Here is a 23034-nt window from a genome sequence, read left to right on the forward strand (position 1 = left end):
TGGACACGACTGAAGTGACTTAGCATAGCATAGCATAGCATATGACCGGAGCAGGGCCCTTGGGAAGCTTTTAGCAGGGAGATGTGATAATCTGTTTCTTGACCTCAGAAGAGACAGATGTTTTCTTTAGCATAATTTATTAAGATGCATTTAAAGGAAAAGATACATTTTTATGCTCCTTTCTGAATGTGTTATAGTTCACAACAAGGAAAGGGTTTAATAAATGCAAATAAGCAACAAACAAGAAGATCTATAGTACTGAAATAAAGAGATCTCCCAAGATATGTCATCAAATCAAAATGCAAAACAAACCAAAAAACAAAATGCCAGACGTGCAGGGTATGACAGCAATTCTCAAACTTTAGCTGGATCAGACTCATTTGGAGGATTTATAAAAACCCAAATTGCTGGGCCCTGCAGATGGTGATTGCAGCCATGAAATTAAAAGACACTTACTCCTTGGAAGGAAAGTTATGACCAACCTAGACAGCATATTAAAAGCAGAGACATTACTTTGTCCACAAAGGTCCATCTAGTCAAGGCTATGGTTTTTCCAGTAGTAATGTATAGATGTCAGAGTTGGACTATAAAGAAAGCTGAGCCCCAAAGAATTGATGCTTTTGAACGTTAGTGTTGGAGAAGACTCTTGAGAGTCCCTTGGACTGTAAGGAGATCCAACCAGTCCATCCTAAAGCAGATCACTGGAAGGACTGATGTTGAAGCTGAAACTCCAATACTTTGGCCACCTTATGCAAAGAGCTGACTCATTTGAAAAGACCCTGATGCTGGGAAAGTTTGAGGGCAGGAGGAGAGGGGGATGACAGAGGATGAGATGGTTGGATGGCATCACCAACTCAATGGACATGGGTTTGGGTAGACTCTGGGAGTTGGTGATGGACAGAGAGGCCTGGCGTGCTGCGATTCGTGAGGTCGCAAAGAGTCAGACACGACTGAGTGACTGAACTGAACTGACCCACAGCATTTCTGTTTCATTTCTAACTCTGATGATCTGGGACCACATTTCAAGAACTGCTAGTTAATATATGGTAACAGGACTGGAAAAGGTCAGTGTTCATTCCAATCCCAAAGAAAGGCAATGCCAAAGAATGCTCAAACTACTGCACAGTTGCACTCATCTCACACACTAGCAAAGTAATGCTCAAAATTCTCCAAGCCAGGCTTCAGCAGTACGTGAACTGTGAACTTCCTGATGTTCAAGCTGGTTTTAGAAAAGGCAGAGGAACCAGAGATCAAATGGCCAACATCTGCTGGATCATGGAAAAAGCAAGAGAGTTCCAGAGAAACATCTATTTCTGCTTTATTGACTATGCCAAAGCCTTTGACTGTGTGGATCACAATAGACTGTGGAAAATTCTGAAAGAGATGGGAATACCAGACCACCTGACCTGCCTCTTGAGAAACCTATATGCAGGTCAGGAAGCAACAGTTAGAGCTGGACATGGAACAACAGACTGGTTCCAAATAGGAAAAGGAGTACGTCAAGGCTGTATATTGTCAGCCTGCTTATTTAACTTCTATGCAGAGTACATCATGAGAAACGCTGGACTGGAAGAAGCACAAGCTGGAATCAAGACTGCCGGCAGAAATATCAATAAGCTCAGATATGCAGAGGGCACTACCCTTATGGCAGAAAGTGAAGAGGAACTAAAAAGCCTCTTGATGAAAGTGAAAGTGGAGAGTGAAAAAGTTGGCTTAAAGCTCAACATTCAGAAAACTAAGATCATGGCATCTGGTCCCATCACTTCATGGGAAATAGACAGGGAAACAGTGGAAACAGTGTCAGACTTTATTTTGGGGGGCTCCAAAATCACTGCAGATGGTGACTGCAGCCATGAAATTAAAAGACGCTTACTCCTTGGAAGGAAAGTTATGACCAACCTAGATAGCATATTCAAAAACAGAGACATACTTTGCCCACAAAGGTCCGTCTAGTCAAGGCTATGGTTTTTCCGGTGGTCATGTATGGATGTGAGAGTTGGACTGTGAAGAAGGCTGAGCGCCGAAGAATTGATGCTTTTGAACTGTGGTGTTGGAGAAGACTCTTGAGAGTCCCTTGGACTGCAAGGAGATCCAACCAGTCCATTCTGAAGGAGATCAGCCCTGGGATTTCTTTGGAAGGAATGATGCTAAAGCTGAAACTCCAGTACTTTGGCCACCTCGTGCGAAGAGTTGACTCATTGGAAAAGACTCTGATGCTGGGAGGGACTGGGGGCAGGAGGAGAAGGGGACGACAGAGGATGAGATGGCTGGATGGCATCACTGACTCGATGGACGTGAGTCTGAGTGAACTCCAGGAGTTGGTTATGGACAGGGAGGCCTGGCGTGCTGGGATTCATGGGGTTGCAAAGAGTCGGACACGACTGAGCAACTGAACTGAACTGAACATTTGTTTTAGAAAATATATACAAATGTACATATAATACATATAATAATATATACTATACTATATACATTATATAATGTAGTAATATGCTGCCATCTGGGGCTTCTCTGAAGGCTCAGACAGTAAAGAGTCTAACTGCAGTGCAGGAGACCTGGATTTGATTCCCTGGGTCAGGAAGATTCCTTGGAGAAGGAAATGGCAACCCACTCCAGTATTCTTGCCTGGAGAATCCCATGGACAGAAGAGTTTGGTGGGCTACAGTCCAGGAGGTCGCAAAAGAGTTGGACACAACTGAGCAAGTAACACACACTTGCTGCCATCTAGAAGGGGTCTGTTTCTAGAAAGTTGTACAAGAAACTGGTAACAATGGTTGCCTCTGGAGAAAGGGACTTGGGGCCCTGTGGGACCTCCTGGGCACCTTCCAAAGAGTAAGAGTTCTGAAAATTAGGTTCATGCCCAGAAAATAGATTGCTTAGGTTTACTGTGGGTGTGCATGCTCAGTTGCTCAGTCATGTTTGACTCTTTGCAACCCCATGGACTGTAGCCCACCAGGCTCCTCTGTCCAGAAGATTTCCCAGGAAAGAATACTGGAGTGGGTTGTCATTTCCTCCTCCAGGGAATTTTCCCAACCCAGGGATTGAACCCATGGCTCCTGCATTGGCAGGTGGATTCTTTACCACTTGAGCCACCTGGGAAGTCCCCACTGTGGACTTAGGAGCAGATGAGAAAGAAGGAAATGAAAGGTTATTGGGAAGGAGAATGATAAAAATGATTGGCAGAGAAAGGAGAATTTCTAAAGGAAGGCAGTTGGATCAGTGTAAGCCTCCCGGAGGAGGCTGGGATTGTGTATTGAGGGTCCTCAGCCATAGCTGCATAGTGCGAGTGACTGGAAGGTTTGGGGCCTTGCTGGGCTGGAGAGACAGCAATGGTGATCTAAGGTCTCTAGTGACATTGTGAACATTTCCCTGGCCTCTGGAGATTCTGTAGTCTGGAAACAGGAAACGACAGCAGGATGGAGATGGAGGAGTGGGAGGAGGGAGGGCAGCTGCCCTTCACCTGTGCTCCGTGAGCCAGTGGAGTAGGAGGGAGGCCAGGGAGAAGGCTGATCACCTGGGCAGAGCAAGAACAGACTTCTGAGGAAGAGGGATTCTGCAGGAAACCGGGAAGCATAGAGGAGGAGGGAGAAACAGGAAGGAGGACATCAGATGGTTTAACCCATGCTGGGATATTTTCAACCTAGGTACCACATTTAAGAGCCCCCTGGAAGCCTTTGCAAAGATAGCGGGCTGCCGCGGGCTGGGCTCTGGGCAGAATCACTACATCAAGGCGAGCCAGTGGGAGAAGCGGGAGGCAATCTTAAGAGCCACCTACAAGAAGTTCCTGGATGGGGAATGGGAGCCTGAGCCAATCAGGTGAGCCTGGAGGTCAGGGGTGCGGGGGTGAGGCCAGAACAACCCCTCCCTGGGAGCTTCTCCTCTGTGAGTACAGGCAGAAATCAACCCAAAGTCCTGAATTAATTCAGAGTCTCAAAGCTCTTGATGGTTTGGGTGACTTCTCTGAGAACTTCAGCAAAATCTTTTGAAAAGTTGGATGGGTTGTTTATAATTAGAACAAAGGATGATAACATAGATTTAAAAGAAGGAATAGGCATCTATGGAGATGAAAAGTAGAGTTTTAGAGGTTTTTTTGGGGGGTGGGGGGTGGGGGGCCATGCAGTACTACTTACAGGATCTCAGTTCCCTGACCAGGGCTTGAACCCAGATCATGGCAGTGAAAGCGCCAAATCCTAACCACTAGACCACCAGGGACTCCCTATTTTATAATTTTTTTGCATGATAGCATCTCCTTAAAAAAAATTGTTTTCCTGCTTATCTAGACAACACAGATGATCCTAGAGAGGAAAACTGACCACTAATAACACTTTCCTCCACTTCCATCCAGTCTTCCTAAATGTAATATATTAATGTGTAATTCTTAAAACACGCTACTTTCTAATTTCAGTGAGCAGGTAGGCCTCAGTGATTGTAAAACCTGAGCCTGAGTCCTTGAAGTATCTGGTGGAGCAGGTTCAGCAGCTAGCTCTCCTCACAACTATTGCAGGTCTCAGAAATGTTCTTGCTTCACATGGGGAGTGAAACCTCTCATCTTGCCATCATGTGGACCTGAATTTTGTCACTTTACACAATGTCCCAGGGCTAGCTAGGCCCTAACAGAAACTAAAAAAAAAAAAAAGTACCAACTTAGTACACCCGGGATAGGAACATTTACGTACTTCACCGAAGTCTGATCGTGAAGGGGTCCTCCTCCAGGACAGGAATGGCTCTGCCCATACTGGGTGCTCTTCCTGGCATGGGCGTAACTCACATCACTCTGCCTGTTAACCCTCACCAAACTCCAAGGGCCCACACACACCAGGACCAGCACATAGAATATAATTTGCTCCGTGGCCCTGAACGCCCTGGAAGATCCTTCTGAACTACTCACTTCTGGTCTTAATACCAAGATGCTGACAGCACTTCTCTTTGCCAAGGAGTCCACCACGGCTCTGACTAGTGTCTCTTTCTTTCCCAGTATGGCTACGTTCTACTTCCTCCTTCCCAGTCGCGTAATCCCAATGCCCGCGGGAGTCAAGAGATCCCCAGGTAAAGGAAGGGGAAGCAGGTGGTCATCCGGGGGAATGCCCAGCAAGCCCTCCTAGAGAAGCTCTGCTCAGCACACCCTGCCTGCTGGGAGGGAATGAGGTGGAAAGTGGGTTGCCAGCTGCAGCTTAACGGTTTCTAGTTGCACCTGTGACCCCTGAGACCAGATTCCTTGATGATGGACGCTGGCACCGTCTTCAGGGTGTGAGCTGCCACAGAGGATGGTGTGCACACATCCCGCCAGGCTGCTTCCGGATTTTTGTTGTTGTTCAGACTTTTAAGTCATGTCCGCCTATTTGCAACCCTAGGAACTGCAGCATGCCAGGCTTCCCTGTCCTTCACCGTCTCCCAGAGTTTGCTCAAACTCACGTCCATTAAGTCAATGATGCCATCCAACCATCTCATCCTCTGTCACCCCCTTCTCCTGCCCTCAACCTTTCCCAGCATCAGGATCTTTTCCAATGATCGGTTCTTCACATCAGGTGGCCAAAGTTTGGAGCTTCAGCTTTCGCATCAGTCCTTCCAATGAATATTCAGGGTTGATTTCCTTTAGGATTGACTGGTTTGATCTCCTTGCAGTCCAAGGAACTCTCATGAGTCTTCTCCAGCATCAATTCTTTGGCACTCAGCCTTTTTTATGGTCCACCTCTCTGGATATGAATTCCTTTCTGTAGAAAATGTTAGTTAGAACACTGACAGCCCAGTGGGCAGGAATTTATCTAGAAGATGTGAAAGCAGCCGATGGGTAGTAGTGACCATCATTCCTGCACAGGAAGATGAGTTGGCCCCAGCAGCAGCCCTCCTGGGGGTGCCCAGCCCCTCAGCTGGTAGCTCACCCCTCAGTTGGGTGCTGCCCATTGGCACAAACCATTTCAAACTGACCTCCTCCTGGGCAAACCCCTCCACCCAAATCAAAGTCCACCCACACTCCTTCCGTGACACCCCTTTCCTCTCTTCTTTCCCAGGGCTAGCCTGTGTCCTTGGTGTACACTGGACCGATCATCACAACTTCTTCTTCTATTCACTTAACCGGACGCTGAAGGATAAAGTTGGTACTTTACTGCCGGGATGGGAGTCACCTAAGCTCAGGGCTCTCGTGTCCTTCTTCAGCTTAGCCAAGAGCACGTGACTGACAGTTGCGTGGCTTTTAGGGGACCAGAGCTGTGCAGACAGAGTGGGTGGCTTGCTAGCTGTGGTGTGACCCCAAGGCTGTGTCTCTGAACTGTCGTGTTTCTTAAAGATGATGTCCATGGGGACAGAGCCCGTCTGGTTTACAGGGCTCCTTAGGCAATGAAGGTAAAAAAGGAGGGGCTTGGTTCCAGCACGTGTCTGCAATCAGTGTGGTTTCAGGCCAGTCACTTGATGCCCTAATCCCCTGTTTTCTCCTCCAAAGCAGAAAACCCCTCAGTTACACCATCCTTATGTACTCTACGCATTAGTCGTGAATAGCAAAATCCAGTTTCTCTACATGAAGGCTCTTTTGAAGTTGAAAGGCACTTAAGAAATATGAGTGGTGGTGGTTTGTTTTTGACAAACTCAGGGAGGCAGTTCCACGAACAAATTCACTCTGTGTGAATTCTTTGAGCTAACACTATGCTGTCCAGAGTTATACTCAGAAGTAATGTTTAAAACTCACAAAGGAAGAATTTCTTTCCTTCCATCCCTCTCCCAGGAAACCTGGCTTCTAATCTCCACTTCTGTACTGACTGGCTCTTGTGACTTTGGGCAAGTCACTTGTTTCTCTGCCTCATTCTGCTCATCTGTAAAATGCGGGTTCTAATAGGACCCACCTCATAGGATCCCTGTGAGAATTAAATGAAATGAAGCCCATAAAGTGCCAGCTCTGGTGCTTAGCACCTAGTAAGTCCTCACTCAGTGTTCCTACTCATGCTCAGTCGCTCAGTCCTGTGGTACTCTTTTGCAATCCCATGGACTGTAGCCCTCCAGGCTCCTCTGTCCATGGGATTCTGCAGGAGAATACGGAGGTGGATTGCCATTTCCTTCTCCAGGGAATCTTTCCAATGCAGGGGTCAAACCCATGTCTCCTGCTTGGCAGGCGGATTCCTTACCACTGACCCACCAGGGAAGCCCCAATCCCTGTTAACTGTAGTATAATAATCATATAACTTGTTATATTATCCTGAGGAAGGAGACAGCATGGCACAGAGAGGAGAGAGATGGTGAGTCCAGACAGGCAGACCAGTCTGGGTCTCAGGTCATCCGGGTGGCGGTGATGGGTGGGAGCGGGGGTCCGGGGGCGGCCTGGTGAGTGGCATCTCCCCTCTAGACCCCGAGGGCGTGTGGCCGTGCGCCGCGCCCATCGTGGTATCTCAGCTCAGTCCCTGCTCTTCCTACCTGGTGCTGGCCTGCGAGGACGGCGTGCTCTCGCTCTGGGACCTGGCGCAAGGTAAGCCCCGCCCCGCCCCGCCCTCCACCGCTGCGTTACACACCCTGACCTGCCCGGGTTAACACTTCCTTCCGCTCCAGTGCTGACTTGTCCCCTTCCTTGGGTTTGGTTCTTCCACATACTTAGAAGGGTTCCTCCTGAAGGGGGCTCCCTTCTCCCCGTGGGCGTTGGCTATGAATTCCTTTCTGTAGGAAATGTTAGTTAAAACACTGACAGCCTAGTAGACAGGCTGCCTTCACTTCGAAGGATGCTCGCTGCCTGGGTTTTGTTTGGTTTTTCTTCTGGTTCTTCTGGGTCTTTACTGCAGCACACAGGCTTCTCTAGTTGTGGCGCGCGCGCTTAGTTTCCCCGCGGGCTGTGGGATCTTAGTTCCCCAACCAGGGATCAAACCCCGCATCCCCTGCCCTGGAAGGTGGGTTCTTAGCCACTGGACCACCAGGGAAGCCCCTCAGTGCTTGGTTTTGCCTCCTGTCCCTCACACACTCGCTGGTCACAGACCTCGCGCCCATGGCTGCCTCCCTCTGCCCCTTGCCTGACCTACTCGTGCCCTCCCTTCCTCCAGGACTCACTCTTGGAGTTGTTGCTCTTCCTGAAAAGTGCTTCTGCCAAAGCATCCACTTCCTGAAATACTTCCTAGTCCACAAAGGACAGAATGTGTATCCGGAGGGCTCAGTGAAATGCCACATGAAATGCGTGGTGCTGTGTACAGACGCGTCTCTCCATCTGGTGACGGCCTCGGGGATCCAGAACTCCACCATCAGTCTGCTGGTGGAGAGGTGGGTGGTTGGGGGGAGGGCGGGGTACATGATCTGCCAGACATACCGCCCTGTTTAACAGTAAGAAACTGAAACAACCTCTCAGACTAGAGTTCACTTTCCCTCTGGTCATCACTGTCTCAGTGAGCTTCTCAGAATTACTAAAGTCTTTTATTGGGTTGGCTGAAAAGTTCGTTTGGGTTTATTTTCTGTATTTTATGGAAAAACCCAAATGAACTTTTTGGCCAACCCTATACATTCAGAGTGGAGAAGGAAATGGCAACCCACTCCAGTATTCTTGTCTGGAGAATCCCAGGGACAGAGGAGCCTAGTGGGCTGCTGCCTATGGGGTTGCACGGAGTCGGACACGACTGAAGTGACTTAGCAGCAGCAGCATACATTCAGATAAGACAATAGCAACCCACTCCAGTATTCTTGCCTGGAAAATCCCATGGGCGGAGGAGCCTGGTGGGCTGCAGTCCATGGAGTCGCTAAGAGTCGGACACGACTGAGCAACTTCACTTTCACTTTTCACTTTCATGCATTAGAGAAGGAAATGGCAGCCCACTCCAGTGTTCTTGCCTGGAGAATCTCAGGGATGGGGGGGCCTGGTGGGCTGCCATCTATTGGGTCGCACACAGTTGGACATGACTGAAGCAACTTAGCAGCAGAAGCAGCATACGTGTGGAGATATATATATGAGTTCTATGTATATAAATTGTGTGTTGGCACAAATGACATCTTTCCTATCCCATGTGACCAAGAAGAGGGTTGTTTTTGCCAAAATATTGTTTGTAGTCAGTTTCTTCAAAGGCCTCTTTTAAATTGTGAAATATTTTATGCATGCAAATAACCTGTATAGTATGTGTGAGGGTGTGTATTTAGCGTACATATGGGGCGGGGGTGGGAACTCCACTGTCCCCATCACCAAGCTTAAGAAATAGATCATTTCCAATTCAGTTAAGGCTCTCTGTATGCCTCTCCTGGATCACATCCTTCTCTCCTCCACTTCAAAAGTGGTTGTTGTTCAGTCACTAAATTGTGTCTAACTCTCTACAACCCCACGGACTGCAGCGTACCAGGCTTCTCTGTCCTTCACCATCTCTCAGAGTTTGCTCAAAGTCATGTCCATTGAGTCCATGATGCCATCCAACCGTCTCATCCTCTGTTGTCCCCTTCTCCTCCTGCCCTCAATCTTTTCCAGCATCAGGGTCTTTTCCAGTGAGTCAGCTTTTCACATTAGGTGGCCAAAGTATTGGAGCTTCGGCCTCAGCATCAGTCCTTCCAATGAATATTCAGGGTTGATTTTAATTATCTATTGCTGCATATAACAAACTACTCCACAATTTAGCGACTTAAGGAAACAGTCACCACTTAACCTCTGATGCTGTAGGTCAGCACTTGGGCTGGGCTCAGTTGGACAATCCCTGCTCTGGGCTTGCCTTGACTCTCACAGATGCCCATGGGTGAGGGGCCGACTAGCGGGCCTTACTCACATACAGGCAGCTGGCAGCTGGTGGCCAAGGCACTCCTCCTTGCAGCCTCTCCTGCAGGCTGTCCCAGGCTCCTCAGTAAACCTCAGGGCTCCCAGCCGCCATCGAGGCTCACTGATGTTTTCCAAGCCCTGTGCACTGCTTGTGTTACACTGGACACAGCATGTCATCTGGCCATGCCCACATTTAAGCAGTGGAAAAGCAGACTCCACATTTTTCCCCTTGATTTATTTATTTTTAATTGAAGGATAATTACAGTATTGTGTTGGTTTCTGCCATACGTCAACGTGGATCAGCCATAGGTATACATATGTCCCCTCCCTCTTGAGCCTCCCTCCCACCTCCCATTCCATCCCACCCCTCTAGGTTGTCAGAGAGCCTCGGTTTGAGTTCCCTGAGTCATACAGCAAACTCCCAGTGGCTATCTATTTTACATACGCTAGTGTATATGTGTCCATGCAAACCTCTCCATTCTCCCGCCCTCTCCTGCCCCAGCCTGTGTCACAAGTCTGTTCTCTTTGTGTCTCCATTGCTGCCCTGTAAATAGGTTCACCAGACCATCTTTTTAATTCCATATATATGCATTAATATACAATATTTGTTTTTCTCTTTCTGACTTACTTCACTCTGTATAATAGACTCCACCTTTTTTAAAATGGGAGTTACTGCTAAATATTATGTCTAATTTTTTTTCGAAAAAAAATATACCCCACTGTTTTCCTAAATTCATCATCTCTTTGTTTTCCTTCAAGAATTAACCACATTCATACGACTGTATCTCCAAGCCATATACACTCCAGCTGTGCATATTTTAGGGAACTTGCTAATGGGATCATATTCTGTGTATTCTCCAATTTGTTTTCTACTGCCATTTATTCTGTGACTTGCTTTGCAGTATTGTTCAGGAGAATGGTACATGTCGTGTGCAGCTCCAGCTCTTTTATTTTCATTGCTATATAGTATCCCATCATATAATGTAACACAATTACCTAAGCACTCTCCTAGCAATGGATATTTAGACGGTTCCCAGTTTTTGCTCCTATGAACATCTCTGACATACATCCTGATGCTTCTAGAGAAGAACTTGTCTGTATTGGATATAGGTATATGCCTAGGAGAGGACGGCAAAACTTGAAAACTCCCACAGTCTGGATGTCTGTGTGTCTGTTTAATACAGGCCAGTGAAGTACCTGGATGAAGCCATCTGTGCCGTGGCCCCGGTCCAAGCCTTACCTGGCATGGTAGGTTCCTCAGGCCCCTCATTCTTCTTTAGTGAATGTGTTCATTATTCCTTCCCAAAAATCTCTGCTGAAGGCCTGTTGTGTGCTGGGCACAGATTGGGAGGAGAAAGCCCTTGCCCTCGTGGAGCTCCCAGTTCAGTGGGGAAGACAGGTGAGCCCCGGCAGGCGGCTTCTTTACCGCTGCTGCCGGCAGCTCCACAGGAGCAGACGCCGCTTTCCTGCTGCCCGCCGAACAGCTCCAGCTGGATCCAGAGGCTGGGTGCCCAAGGGTGAATAAATTCCCCCTTTGTTTTTTATTTCTAGCTGCTTTTCTTATTTCACACTGGGATGAGTGACAGACTGGAGAAGTCCCCACTCACCATCTCTTTGCTCCCCAGGTGCTGACCTTTTCCAGAGATGGCTCTGTGTTCCTCATGGACGTGGCCAAGTCGCAGATCATCTGCTCCTTTGCTCTCCCCAGATCCTACTCCCTGGCAGCCCCCTGGAACCCAGTGTTTGTCGTGTCTTTACACCACCCGTGTTTCCTGCTCCGAGGTACGGAGGGGGCCCGTGAGGGCTGCCGCCCAGACCTGTGGCCTGCTGACCACCTCCAACTCTCTCAGTCCTTGCATAGAGCACAGGGTGACCCTGTCCAGTCTCCTCCCCACTCCTTATCCCAGCCCCCGCAGACCAGGACACTGCCGCTCAGTCCTCACTGGCGCTTAGATAAAATGCTGGGCAAGTCTCCCGTCTGGACTCCTGCTCCTCCAGATCAAGTGATCCCCTCTTAGCCCAAACCCAGTGATCCAGGCTTTGTAAGCAGAGAGCAGCCCCTTCGCACCCACCCTGACCGCAAAGCGCACAGAAAAGGTAATCACTAGAACAGAACACCACATTCCTGTTTCATCCCAGGAGACCATCCAGATGAAATTGGATCTGCCAGCAAAGCAGAAGACATCCCAAATTCTATTTTCTATTTTAATTTTGAGGACTACCCACTCCTAAAAAACTTCTCAAGAAACTGCACCATTCCTCAAGCTAGCATATTGGCCCACCCAACATTTGCCCAGGCGCTGCCCCTGGAGGAGAGATGCGAGAAATTCTTCCAAAAGAGGTGAAGTTCTGGGTCTCTGTACCGGGGGTAGTCTCTGGACCATGGAATAAGTGGTTTGCTTGATCATAAGATCCTTTTCGGCATTTAAATCCCACTCAGGTTGGAAGAAAAGGAGGAAAGAATTCAGGCCGGTAGAAAAGAAAGGCTTCAAGTTGGTGTTTTCTTCCTGTCAAGGCTGTCTTTTTCTTGTTGCTTTTTCAATTCTTTTTTTTTTTAAGTATATTTGGATTATCAGACACAGTCATCTAAGACAGGGGTTGGCAAACTACAGCCAAATTTGGCCTACTGCCTGTTTTTGTGAATAGAGTTTCACCGGAAGACACCACACCCACCGCTTTATGTCTCATCTGCGTATGTAAGAGTTACAGAGGCGCTGAGCAGCTGCAGCAGAGACGCTCTGACCCACAAAGCCTAAATCATTTCCTAGCTGGCCTTGTAGAGAAAATGTTTGCCAGCCCCTTGTCTGAGCCCCCTTTCCTTTCTCCATCATCCATATAAACAATTACGTGATACACCTCTCCTCTTTCCCTGTCTGTAACCCCCAGCCCCAAGGGGACTCTGCTTGTGTTCCTTCCTGCTATAAAAGCATCATTAATGGTACTCAGTCCATTCTGAGAAAGCAGGGGTCTCTCTTTTTTTTTTAATTTCATTTATTTACTTATTTATGTTTGGCTGCACTGGGTCTTCATTGCTACACACGGGACTTTCTCTAGTTGCAGTGTGAGGGTGTTTCATTGCCGCGGCTTCTCTCGAGGTGGAGCCCGGGCTCCAAGCGCATGGGCTTCAGTAGCTGCAATCCCGGGCTCTAGAGTGAGTGCTCAGTAGTTGAAGCCCGCGGGCTTAGTTGCTCTGAGGCATGTGGAATCTCCCCTGACCAGGGATCAAATCTGTGTCCCCTGCATTGGCAGGCAGATTCTTAACCACTGGATCTCTGGAGAAGTCCAGCTGGGGTCTCTTCTAATCCATCCACAACATTATATTGGATAATGAAGCATGTGTGATGTTTTTTCTTTGTATTTTTCCTATTTGCAACTTTTCTACCCAACATACGGATGTTTTTGGAAAATTTCAAACAATGGCTTAAAAAAAGTCGAGAGAATGAGGTCAGGTCATGGCTGTAGTGGGGCCATTCTCCTGGGTTGAGAGTCATGCTGTGGAGCTTCCTGGTGCTCTTGCTTGATAAGGCTCAGAGAAGTTGTTTAATGAGCATGTTCCCCTTTCTGTCCTCTCTAACTCCCTTCTTTCACTAGCCTAGGAAGGGTGTGCCTTCCTACTTCACCCAAAAGCCAACTGACTGCCCTCCCAGTGGGAAGGGACCAGAGGCCAGTGGCTCCAGCTCCGGGCAGCTCACCTCCTGCCTGACAGCCGAGGACCTGAGCAACTCAGGATGCCTTAGTCCCTGACCATTTCCTCCCTCAGTCAGGGCGCAGGTGGACATTACCACTCAGACATCGCTTAACTAACCCTGCTTAGCCTGATAAGTTTGCTTCTCATGTAGCTCTACTACCATAACAGAGTAATTACCCACTGAAAAAATGTTACTCGTTATTTCTCAGTTTTATGTTGTTCAGATGCTCAGTCGTGTCTGACTCTTTGCAACCCCTTGGACTGCAGCACACAGGCTTCCCTGCCTTCACCATCTCCCAGAGTTTGTTCAAACTCATGTCCATTGAGTTGGTGATGCCATCTCATCCTCTGTTGCTCCCTTCGCCTTCTGGCCTCAATCTTTCCCAGCATCAGATTCTTTTCCAGTGAGTCAGTTCTTTGCATCAGGTGGCCAAAGTATTGACGCTTCAGCTTCAGCATCAGTCCTTCCAATGAATATTCAGGGCTGATTTCCTTTAGGATTGACTGGTTGGATCTCCTTGTAGTCCAAGGAACTCTCCAGAGTCTTCTCCAGCACCACAGTTTGAAAGCATCAATTCTTCAGTGCTCAGTCTTCTAAGCTATATATATATATATATATATATGCACTTATAGAAATTTGGGAAACAGGACAATAAAGAAAATTTAATTTATTTATTAAATTAAATAATAATTTAATTATTATTTAAATTAATATCACCCCCAGATCCCAGTGCTGCCATTAATGCATCAGTAAATTTCCTTAAGATTTTATCATTAGCATTTTTACTATGTTGAGATCATGTTCACTTTTTTCATCTGGCTTTATGTCACTCCAGAATACAACTTAATGACTTTTTAAGAAAAACTTCCTTGTTGCTCTGGTTTTTAATGTCTATGTACATAAATTTCCACGGGAAGTGTGTCTATAATATCCTTCCCCACTCCTCCATGGCTGGGTCTGCTCTCTTAAGAAGGCAGTCCCTTCTGCCCTGACCCCCTCCAGTCTCCAGAGACCCATCCTGGCCCCCATCGGGTATAGAAGGCGTTCCTCTATCTCCCCTTCCCAACCGTGTCTCTTCCTTTATCAACACATCTTAGCTCCTAGGTCCCACACCCCAGCCCCTCCCCAGGAGCAACTGCAGAAGCCGGGTGGGGTGGAAGGGCCCGCCTCCCAGGGAACCTTCTGCTGGGAAGTGGGCTGGAGTCAGCATGGCTGACCAGGTGGGGGGCTGAGGGGCCAGGTGCAGGGCTCAGGGCTGAAAGAGCAGTGGGAGCTTGGGGAAGGGAAAAGCTCAGGGAGGTGCTCCCTCGGTCCAAGGACCCAGCAGGAGCCAGGAGGGGTTGCATGGTGTGGTTGGGGCAGCTCAGCTTGAAGGGACATTTACTTGGGCCTGATCACAGGATTCAATCATTTCCCTCGAGGTCCCAGAGATAAATTAGGAAACACTGATTTAGTCAAGGCATTTCCTGCTCCCTGGTGGCTCAGACAGTAAAGAATCTGCCTGCAGTGCAGGAGACCCAGGTTCGATCCCTGGGTTGGGAAGGTCCCCTGAAGAAGGGAATGGCAAACCCACTCCAGTACCCTTGCCTGAAAAATCCCGTGGACAGAGGAGCCTGACCGGCTACATCCATAGGGTCGCAAAGAGTCAGACATGACTGAGTGACTAACACCTCCACTTTCCCCCTTCTGCTTGCTCTGAGGTCTGACGTCTGGGGCTTTTCCAAAGAGTATCCTGCCTCCAATACTTTATTATGTTAAATAGACCTCAGTTCCGAAAAAAAGTCGGTAAGCATTTATATTCCCATAACCTAGATTCTGTCATTAACATTTTATTCTCATTTTCTTGGACATAAATATGTCCAAGGATTTTAATCATTTTTTTGGTCTCTGTTTACTCCTTGTGACTGAAACAGTTTCCCTTGGCCCTAAAACTAGGTGAAACTTTAAGGCAATGGATCTATGCGGCAATAGACTCAGAGTTCAAACTTAAGACAGTCTGTCCAAAGTGTTTTTGCAAAATGTGCACTTGGGACTTTTATAAATAGCCAGTGTGAAACTGAAGCATGCCTTTTGGACTTGGGAAGAAGGCCAGTTAGCACCCAGTACGCCACCCCAGCCCCCTCCACAGGCCTGGCTTCTGTTCCCCATCCCTCCTGGGCCTCCAGGGCACCATTCCCATCTGGTTCCACTCCCTGATGGCAGGTCTGCTGTCTCGGCTGGGTCAGACTTTTGATCACAAGACAGAAATTTTAGGACACAGGAAGCTGCTAGAAACAACTCCTCACCCCTCTTTCTTCCTTCCATGCCCCCTTTATTCCCTGTAGCCAAGCAGAAGGTGGGCTTCTGGGCTGACCCAACAGTCTCACTTCCACAGGGCACACACCGGCTTGGCGAAGGGTTGGGCAGATCCCATGTGGACCCCAGATGAGATTTCCCTTTAGGGTGGAGGAAGAATACTCCCACTGCCCCGTCTTCACTGTCCCTAGGAGGGAAATTGTGGGCCTGTCCTAACCTTCCTTTGCCTTTCTTTTATTATTATTAATTGATTAATTAATATATTTGTTTTACTTTGGCTGTGCTGGGTCTTTGTTGCTGTACTCAGGCTTTCTTTAGTTGTAGCGAGTAGGGGCTTCTCTCCAGCTGCAGTGCTAGCCTCCAGGGCACACAGGCTTCAGTAGCTGTGGCACATGGGCTTTAGCTGCCCGCGGCATGTGGAATCTCCCCAGGCCAGGGATTGAATCCGTGTCCCCTGCATTGGCAGGCAAACTCTTAACTACTGCACCACCAGGGAAGTTCTGCTTTTCTCGAGAAACAGAGGGACAAACTTCTGGAAAATTATTTATAGACCCATAGATCCCACGTGTGCAGGCTGTAAGGCTACTGGAATTCAGAGGTCTTGCCTGAGGCCTTACAGATGTTCCATCTGCTCTCCCACTTTGCAGATGGACAGCCCATCTTTTTGGAAGTTGGATGCACACACATTGCTTCAAAACAATAGAATGCAGTCATATTTGTTATGCCATCATGGGGAAGGAAAACCCTTTCTTTGCCTGATGGTGGAGGGAGGGTGTCTGGAGCTCCAGGGAGGGCTGTCCCCAGGGACAGTCAGTACCTAGCCTCAGAGGGGCAGGCATCCTCCCGGGTCCCTCCTCACTGCTGAGCGCCGGTGCTCAGCCAAAGGGAAGGGCACTGGTGCCATGAGAGCCACCCGCCCAGCTTCCACGTGCTCCCCACACCTCTGCGGTGCCCTTGGTGGATAAACTTGCCTCCCACTTCCCAGAGCACCCAGGACCTTGGCTGCCCTCTCACCCAGGTCACCCCCACCCTCACTCCCTGTCTCCCTCCTGATTCAGAGAAAGTGGCCTCCTGCTTATACCCACGGCTATCTCCTCCCCCAGGCACCCAGACCTTCCTGTCCATCGGGTCGGTGACCTCTTCCCTCCAGGGTCTTAATCACAGGCATGTGTCCCCACTGCATTCCCAAGTTAGGAAACAAGCCAGCGCCTTCCCAGTTCTGAGCCGCCTATTCCTCCTCCGCCCAGAGCCACGCTCCCAGTGACTACACCCGACTCCTGAGCCCTCTTCCCCCATCTGCGCCCCAGCCCACAGCAGACTCCACCACGGGGGTCACTCTGGCCCCATTTCCCAGCCAACATCCTCCCACAGTCATTTTTGTGAGTTTTTCCTAGTATTTCTGTGGGATGAATTGGAGGTGGGCTTTCAGAGTTACAGGGGAGGTACGTCTGAAAGGGCAGATTCACCCTGCGTCCTTAGCCCCTCCCCAGACTGGCCAAGAAATGAGGTACAAAACTCATAGTTCATAACTCTTTCAATTTGGAAATTAAGGAGGTTGAGCATCTTTATGTTATATCTATTCTATGTTTCTCTGTCTCCTTCTGTAAATTGATCTGGCTTTCTTTCTCATGGCTGAGTTCTTTTTAATTTATTTATGTATATGGCTCTGCCAGGTCTTAATTGCGGCACGTGGGATCTGGTTCTCTGACCAGGGATCGAACACGGGCCCCCTGCACTTGGTGCGGGAAGTCTTAGCCCCTGGGCCACCAAGGAAGTCCTCATTTTCTTTTGATTTTAAAGAGTTCTTTGTTAATACGTTGTGAATCATTTTGCCTGATTTGTCTTTGGTTAGGAGTAATTTTGGTTGCCTGTTTAGCCAAACAGAAGTTGTGGAGTGGGATGTTTCCCCCTCCCTCCCCCAGGCTTTGCTGACAGGTGGTATGTAACTGAATCACTTTGCTGCTCAGCAGTAATTCACACAACATTGTAAATCAAGTAGTCTTCAATTTTAAAAAATGAAAAGAATTAACCTTTCCTGAGCACCTGCAGTGTACCAGGTACTATGCTCAGTACTTTGAGGCACATCTTGTTTCTTACTAGGGTTAACTTTATCCCCTACAGCCAGGAAGCTAAGGCTGGCAGAGGTCAACTCGCCGGTCCAGGGTCACCAGCTTCTAAGTGAAGGAGCTGGGTCTGCACACGAGCTGCGAGGGGCCAAGGCCTGCACACCCTCTGCCTGTCCCCTGCCCACTGACTCCCACACACACCCCACACACGGGGACTGGAAACTCCAAGGGTCGTCAATAGGGAAAGAGAAAGAGGCAGATCTGAGTGTTGCCAGGAAGCAACCGCCAGGATACATTTTCAGTGAGAAAGGCAGGCAGTGTGTTGCAGTCTTCCTTTTAAGTTTAAAAGGAGAGATGATATGCATGCCTGCACTTGTGTGTCTGAACGGTTTTCAAGGATTTACAAGGAGCCATTCATTACAGTTTCTTCGGGAACAGAAAATAAGGGTCTGAGGTGAGAAGGAGGTTTACTTTTAATTGTATACCCACTTTTGAATCCTTTGATTTTTTTTTTAAGCAAAGCATAGGTTACTTACATTAAAAAAAAAAATGCTTTAATGCACTGAGTACCAGACATCTCGATGTGGCTGTCCGACTGGCAGAGCCGCAGAACATACCCAAACCTGTGGTCCTTGTCTTTCCCCCAGAAGTTTCCCTCTTCCCACTTGCTCTAAGCTTTTAAACGTTGTCCGCTTACTCAGGCGCCCGAGGTAGAAAGCTGGCAGCAGCCCGCACCCCTCCCCAGAAGGAAGGCCACCTCTCTTCTGCCTGCTCCCCATGGCCAGGTCTGCATGCAGCCTGAAGGGTGACCCTGGGCTTCTCTGATTCTGCCACACTGACTGTGCATTTATTTTTTTTTTAAAGACTCAACTCAGAAATCCTATTCTCTGGGGGCATTCCCCAGGCAGGAAGTGCTCTTCTCTAGTTTTATTCTATTGCTTTTAAATGCCTCCTGTTACAAAAGTTCTTTTCCTCTTGTCACCTCACTAAACTGGGCTTCCCAGGTGGTGCTAGTGGTAAAGAATCTGCCTGCCAATGCAGGAGACAGCAAGAGCCAAGAGTTTGATCCCTGGATCAGGAAGATCCCCTGGAATAGGAAATGGCAATCCATTCCAGTATTCTTGCCTGGGAAATTCCATGGACAGAGGAGTCTGGCGGGCTACAGTCCATGGGGTCGCAAAGAGTCGGATATGACTTAGTGACTGATCACCTCACTAAACTGTGGTGGGGGAGAGGGCAGCTGTTTTAGTCACTTTGATCTTGCCAACGCTTCCCCCAGTGCTGGTCACTAGTACGTGCTCACGAGATGTTACACGTAACTGGTGGCATTCGGATGTATTTAATGTTGGTCCTGCAAATAGACTTTTTGTTCATAAATTCACCTTCCGTCACTCCTATTATTCCTTCTGCAAAGCTGATTCAGGTACCTTCTGTGCACCAGGCTGAGTCCTGAGAACACAGACAGGAAGCAGATGTGTCATTTGGGGAGTTTCTCATATCAGCCCAGGGTGGTCAGGGTCTGCCCTGGGGACCTAGGAGCCCTGGGTGGGGGGTTGGGTGGGGGGAATAGAGAATGGGGGGGATGTGGTACAAAGCAAGTTCCCCTCATCAGTGGCCTGTCCCACAGTATTCAGAACCTGGCAAAGTACAAGGTGAAAGAGGAAGAGCACTGGACCCGGCTTCGGAGGTATTCCTTGCTTCTCCAAAAAGAGGACCTTAAGAAGTGACCGGGCTGCGGCCCTAGGCTCTGAAGAGCTTGGCAGCAGGCAGGCTTTGCCCCGGAACGCTCTGAGATCAAGAGACAAGACAAAGGGCTGAAGCTCAGTAGGCTTCAGGGGCCTGGCTTGATGTCTGGGACCTCTGCAAGCCAGCAAGGGGAGACACATGATTTGGGGGTGGGGGGGCCTTCAACCTGTAAGCCACTTGTCAGAATGCTCAGGAGAGCAGATGTCACCTGAATAAACAGAGATATTGTTTCCAGGCTCCAAAGCTGCTGTGGTGTGTGTCCTTCATTCCCACTCAGTCCAGACCCCCAGCAGGGCCCAGGCAATGAGGTCAGCCAGAGTCCCAGGCCTGGTGAGGACCGTTTGCCTCATAGGCCCACAAACAGAGCAGGAGCCACTCTGCTCAAATAAGCAAGACACCCAGTCCACCGGGCTGTGTGTGGCCCCCTTTTCTCTTGGCCCACTTGTTGTGGAATCACTCTGGAGAGGCTGAGGCTCAGAGTAGGTTGACTGACTGCCTGAGGTCACACAGGTGTGAGAGGCAAAGTGGGGGCACGCAGGAATTTTGCCACTGCTGCCTGGGAACCCTAGAGGAGACTGGGGGCTGGGGGCCCAGGAGGGAGGCGCAGAGGTACCTTTTTCTTTTCTAGAAACTGCCCTTCCCAGGAAAATTGGGTGGAGTCAGTCCCCTGCCGCTCAAAGCTTACGCCTGCCTCTCTGAGGACACCGTGTGGTGCCTTTGAGAACTGCAGGTGGTTAGTGCGCCCAGCCTTTCCCAAGACTGAATGCTTGCATGGTTTGTGACCATACCTAGACAGCATATTAAAAAGCAGAGACATTACTTTGTCAACAAAGGTCTGTCTAGTCAAGGCTATGGTTTTTCCAGTATTCATGTATGGATGTGAGAGTTGGAGTATAAAAAAAGTTGAGCGCCAAAGAATTGATGCTTTTAAACTGTGGGGTTGGAGAAGACTCTTGAGAGTCCCTTGGACTGCAAGGAGATCCAACCAGTCAATCCTAAAGGAAATCAGTCCTGAATATTCATTGGAAGGACTGGTGTTGAAGCTGAAACTCCAATACTTTGGCCACCTGATGTGAAGAACTCATTTGAAAAGCCCCTGATGCTGGAAAAGTTTGAAGATGGGAGGGGAAGGGAACAACAGAGGATGACATGGTTGGATGGCATCACTGACTCAATGGACATGAGTTTGAGCAAACTCGGGGAGTTGGTGATGGACAGGGAGGCCTGGCGTGCTGTAGTCGCAGAGTTGGACACAACTAAGTGACTGAACTGAACTGTTTCTGTGTCCTTATCCACTTTCTCCCCTGAGTCATTCACAGTCTTTGTAACCTCATGGCAGGTTACATGACACCTGACTAGTTGAATGCCCCCTGGATGAAGAGATCCCCACCCGAGACACTCTGCCCCTCGCCGTCCTCACCATGAGAATGAAAACACAGCAGGAAAAACAAAAACAGAATGCTCTACAGTATCCTTTTCCTCTACACAGTAGGCATGGTGGCTGGCAGGTCTCTCTGGGATGAGGAAGGAAAATTTAGGATGATCGTCTCGGCTTTACATGCCACCTAAATGTGACGGGGAACTGACATTTACAGGGCATCTACCAGGGTCTCTGTATTTTAGATAAAAGCCTTAAGTCACTTTGTGAAATATAAGTATGATTATCCCCATCTAACAAAGAGGGAAATTGAGACTGCAGTCAAGACTTGGAACAACCTTATCAAATGCTGGTGGACTTTTTCAGTAGCAAAAGTCAGAAACCCAACTCAAACTAACTTCAGCCACAAGGAGAATTTGTTGGCTCATGGAGTGTAAAAGTCTAGACATAATGCTTTCCATGTGGTTGGCCCCAGGTCAAGTTGTTTATTTTTGTTTTGTTTTAGTATCTATTTTTCTTTATTTACTTATTTGGCTACACCAGGTCTTAGTTTCAGCATGCAGGATCTAGTTCCCTGACCAGGGATTGAACCTGGGTCCTCTGCATTGGGAGCATAGAGTCTTAGCTACTGGACCTCCAGGGAAGTCCCCACCCCCCAGTTTTGATTCCCTTTTTTAGGTAGGCCCTTCTGCTTGGGTGGCAAAAAGACCACTAACAGCACCCACGGTGACTGTCCCTTTTTCAGTGGTTCCAGCAAAGTCCTGAGCCTGCTCCTCACTGGCCTGTATGTGGTCACGTCCCTGAACCACTCACTGTGATGACCATTTAAACTTGCACACGTGCCCATCCCTAGAGGGGCATGGAGGCCACCCAAACTAAGGAAGGGAGAGCTGTCTGGAGAAAAGAAAATGACAGGCTGCAAGGGACAAGAGTAGGAGGGGTGCTGAGCAGGCCAAGACAATGGAGGTGCCCTGTCCACCCTTTCTAAAGTCACATGCTGCCAACACCAGGCACCTCCTCACTTCCTAGTGTGGGTGGGGAGAGCAATGGGGGTTGGGGCATTCACAGGGAACCTTACATACTGGACCCACAGAGGGATAAGGGAGAGGGAACCAGGGCTGGCAAAGTACCAGAAGGTGGGCAGAAGAGGCTCAGGTGGCACAAGGCTGGGGAATCCAGGGCTCTAGCCCCACTCCCATGGAGCTGGGGCACTACTGGGGCTGTGGCAGTGGCCCCCAAAGAGGTCCCTGCCCTCTGGGAGAGAGGGCCCCTGAGAAGCACCAAGAACACTGGGTTTTCTTGGGGAGCATTAGGACGCAGGTGGGTGTCCAGGGCACAGAGTTTAGGAGGCACTCACCCTCAGGGTTGTGCAAAGGCAGGGTTTGTACCTGGATGGGGAGGGGGCAGAGGAGGAGAGTGGACAAAGTGGGCCTGGCCTCACCCTGGGACAATCCGGGCCTTGCAGTTAGGATTGGCTTCCCTCCTGAGCCCTGGGCCAGCCTGGTTTTCCAAGCGGGGGTGTTTCAGAATCCTGGGGCATCCATGTGCCCCGCCCCTCAGATGGGCTGGTTCATTTAGCACAGCATGGCCCTCCAACCAGGCACACCACCCACTTGACCAAGTTTGAGCCCAGCTTTCCAGCCCGGCTCCTGGGACAGTCTGCCCTCTGCTGATATAGACCACCAGCCCTCCCCTCCAGCCCTGGGTTCATCTGGTGACCCATGTGGTGTGTCCTTGAAGCAATGTCTTCAGTGTCAACTGATCGCTTAGCTGCCCCTCCTGAAAACACTGACCCGTCCAGCATCAGCATCTACAAAATACGGCTCTCTCACAGGAGCAATACATGTGGTCAGCAGGCAGCGGCAGGTCCCTGCCGGTGATGGCACCGGTGGCCCATGTGCTTTAGGAGCTGTATTTCAGACCCCTCAACACACACACATACTACTTGCTTGACGGGCTACAGCAAAGACCAGAACTGTTGAGTACCGCTCACCAATGTCGCCACCCAATAAACAGGTATACTTTGTCGTTGTTTAGTCGTTCAGTCGTGTCCGACTTTTTGAGACCCCATGGACTATACCCTGCCAGGCTCCTCTGTCCATGGGATTCTCCAGGCAAAGATACTGGAGTGGGTTGCCATGTCCTTCTCCAGGGGATTTTTCCCAGCCC

The 23034-nt window shown here is 49.1% G+C and overlaps 1 protein-coding gene and 1 non-coding gene across 5 annotated transcripts in view; one reads left to right on the top strand and one right to left on the bottom strand.

The window, feature by feature from the left end:
• WDR93 (WD repeat domain 93) overlaps nt 1–19730 on the top strand; it is a 52378-nt gene extending 32648 nt beyond the window's left edge. For 2 of the 4 annotated variants that reach the window (XM_070775115.1, XM_070775118.1), the window contains exons 9-17: nt 3645–3816; nt 4976–5046; nt 6009–6095; nt 7331–7450; nt 8013–8226; nt 10876–10939; nt 11317–11473; nt 11831–12032; nt 19369–19730. In XM_070775115.1, coding sequence (XP_070631216.1) covers nt 3645–3816; nt 4976–5046; nt 6009–6095; nt 7331–7450; nt 8013–8226; nt 10876–10939; nt 11317–11473; nt 11831–12032; nt 19369–19468 — 1187 coding nt within the window. In that variant the 3' untranslated portion in view covers nt 19469–19730. Of the gene's footprint in view, nt 1–3644; nt 3817–4975; nt 5047–6008; nt 6096–7330; nt 7451–8012; nt 8227–10875; nt 10940–11316; nt 11474–11830; nt 12033–15080; nt 15166–19368 lie in introns of all 4 variants that reach the window. The other 2 variants (XM_070775116.1, XM_070775117.1) reach the window with 2 other exon arrangements.
• TRNAE-UUC (transfer RNA glutamic acid (anticodon UUC)) lies at nt 4141–4212 on the bottom strand. Its single transcript has one exon. It is a non-coding gene; the product is annotated as a tRNA-Glu (tRNA).
• Nucleotides 19731–23034: the final 3304 nt, after the last annotated feature.

This window comes from Bos indicus, chromosome 21, assembly GCF_029378745.1.
Source record: "Bos indicus isolate NIAB-ARS_2022 breed Sahiwal x Tharparkar chromosome 21, NIAB-ARS_B.indTharparkar_mat_pri_1.0, whole genome shotgun sequence".
NCBI lineage: Eukaryota > Metazoa > Chordata > Mammalia > Artiodactyla > Bovidae > Bos > Bos indicus.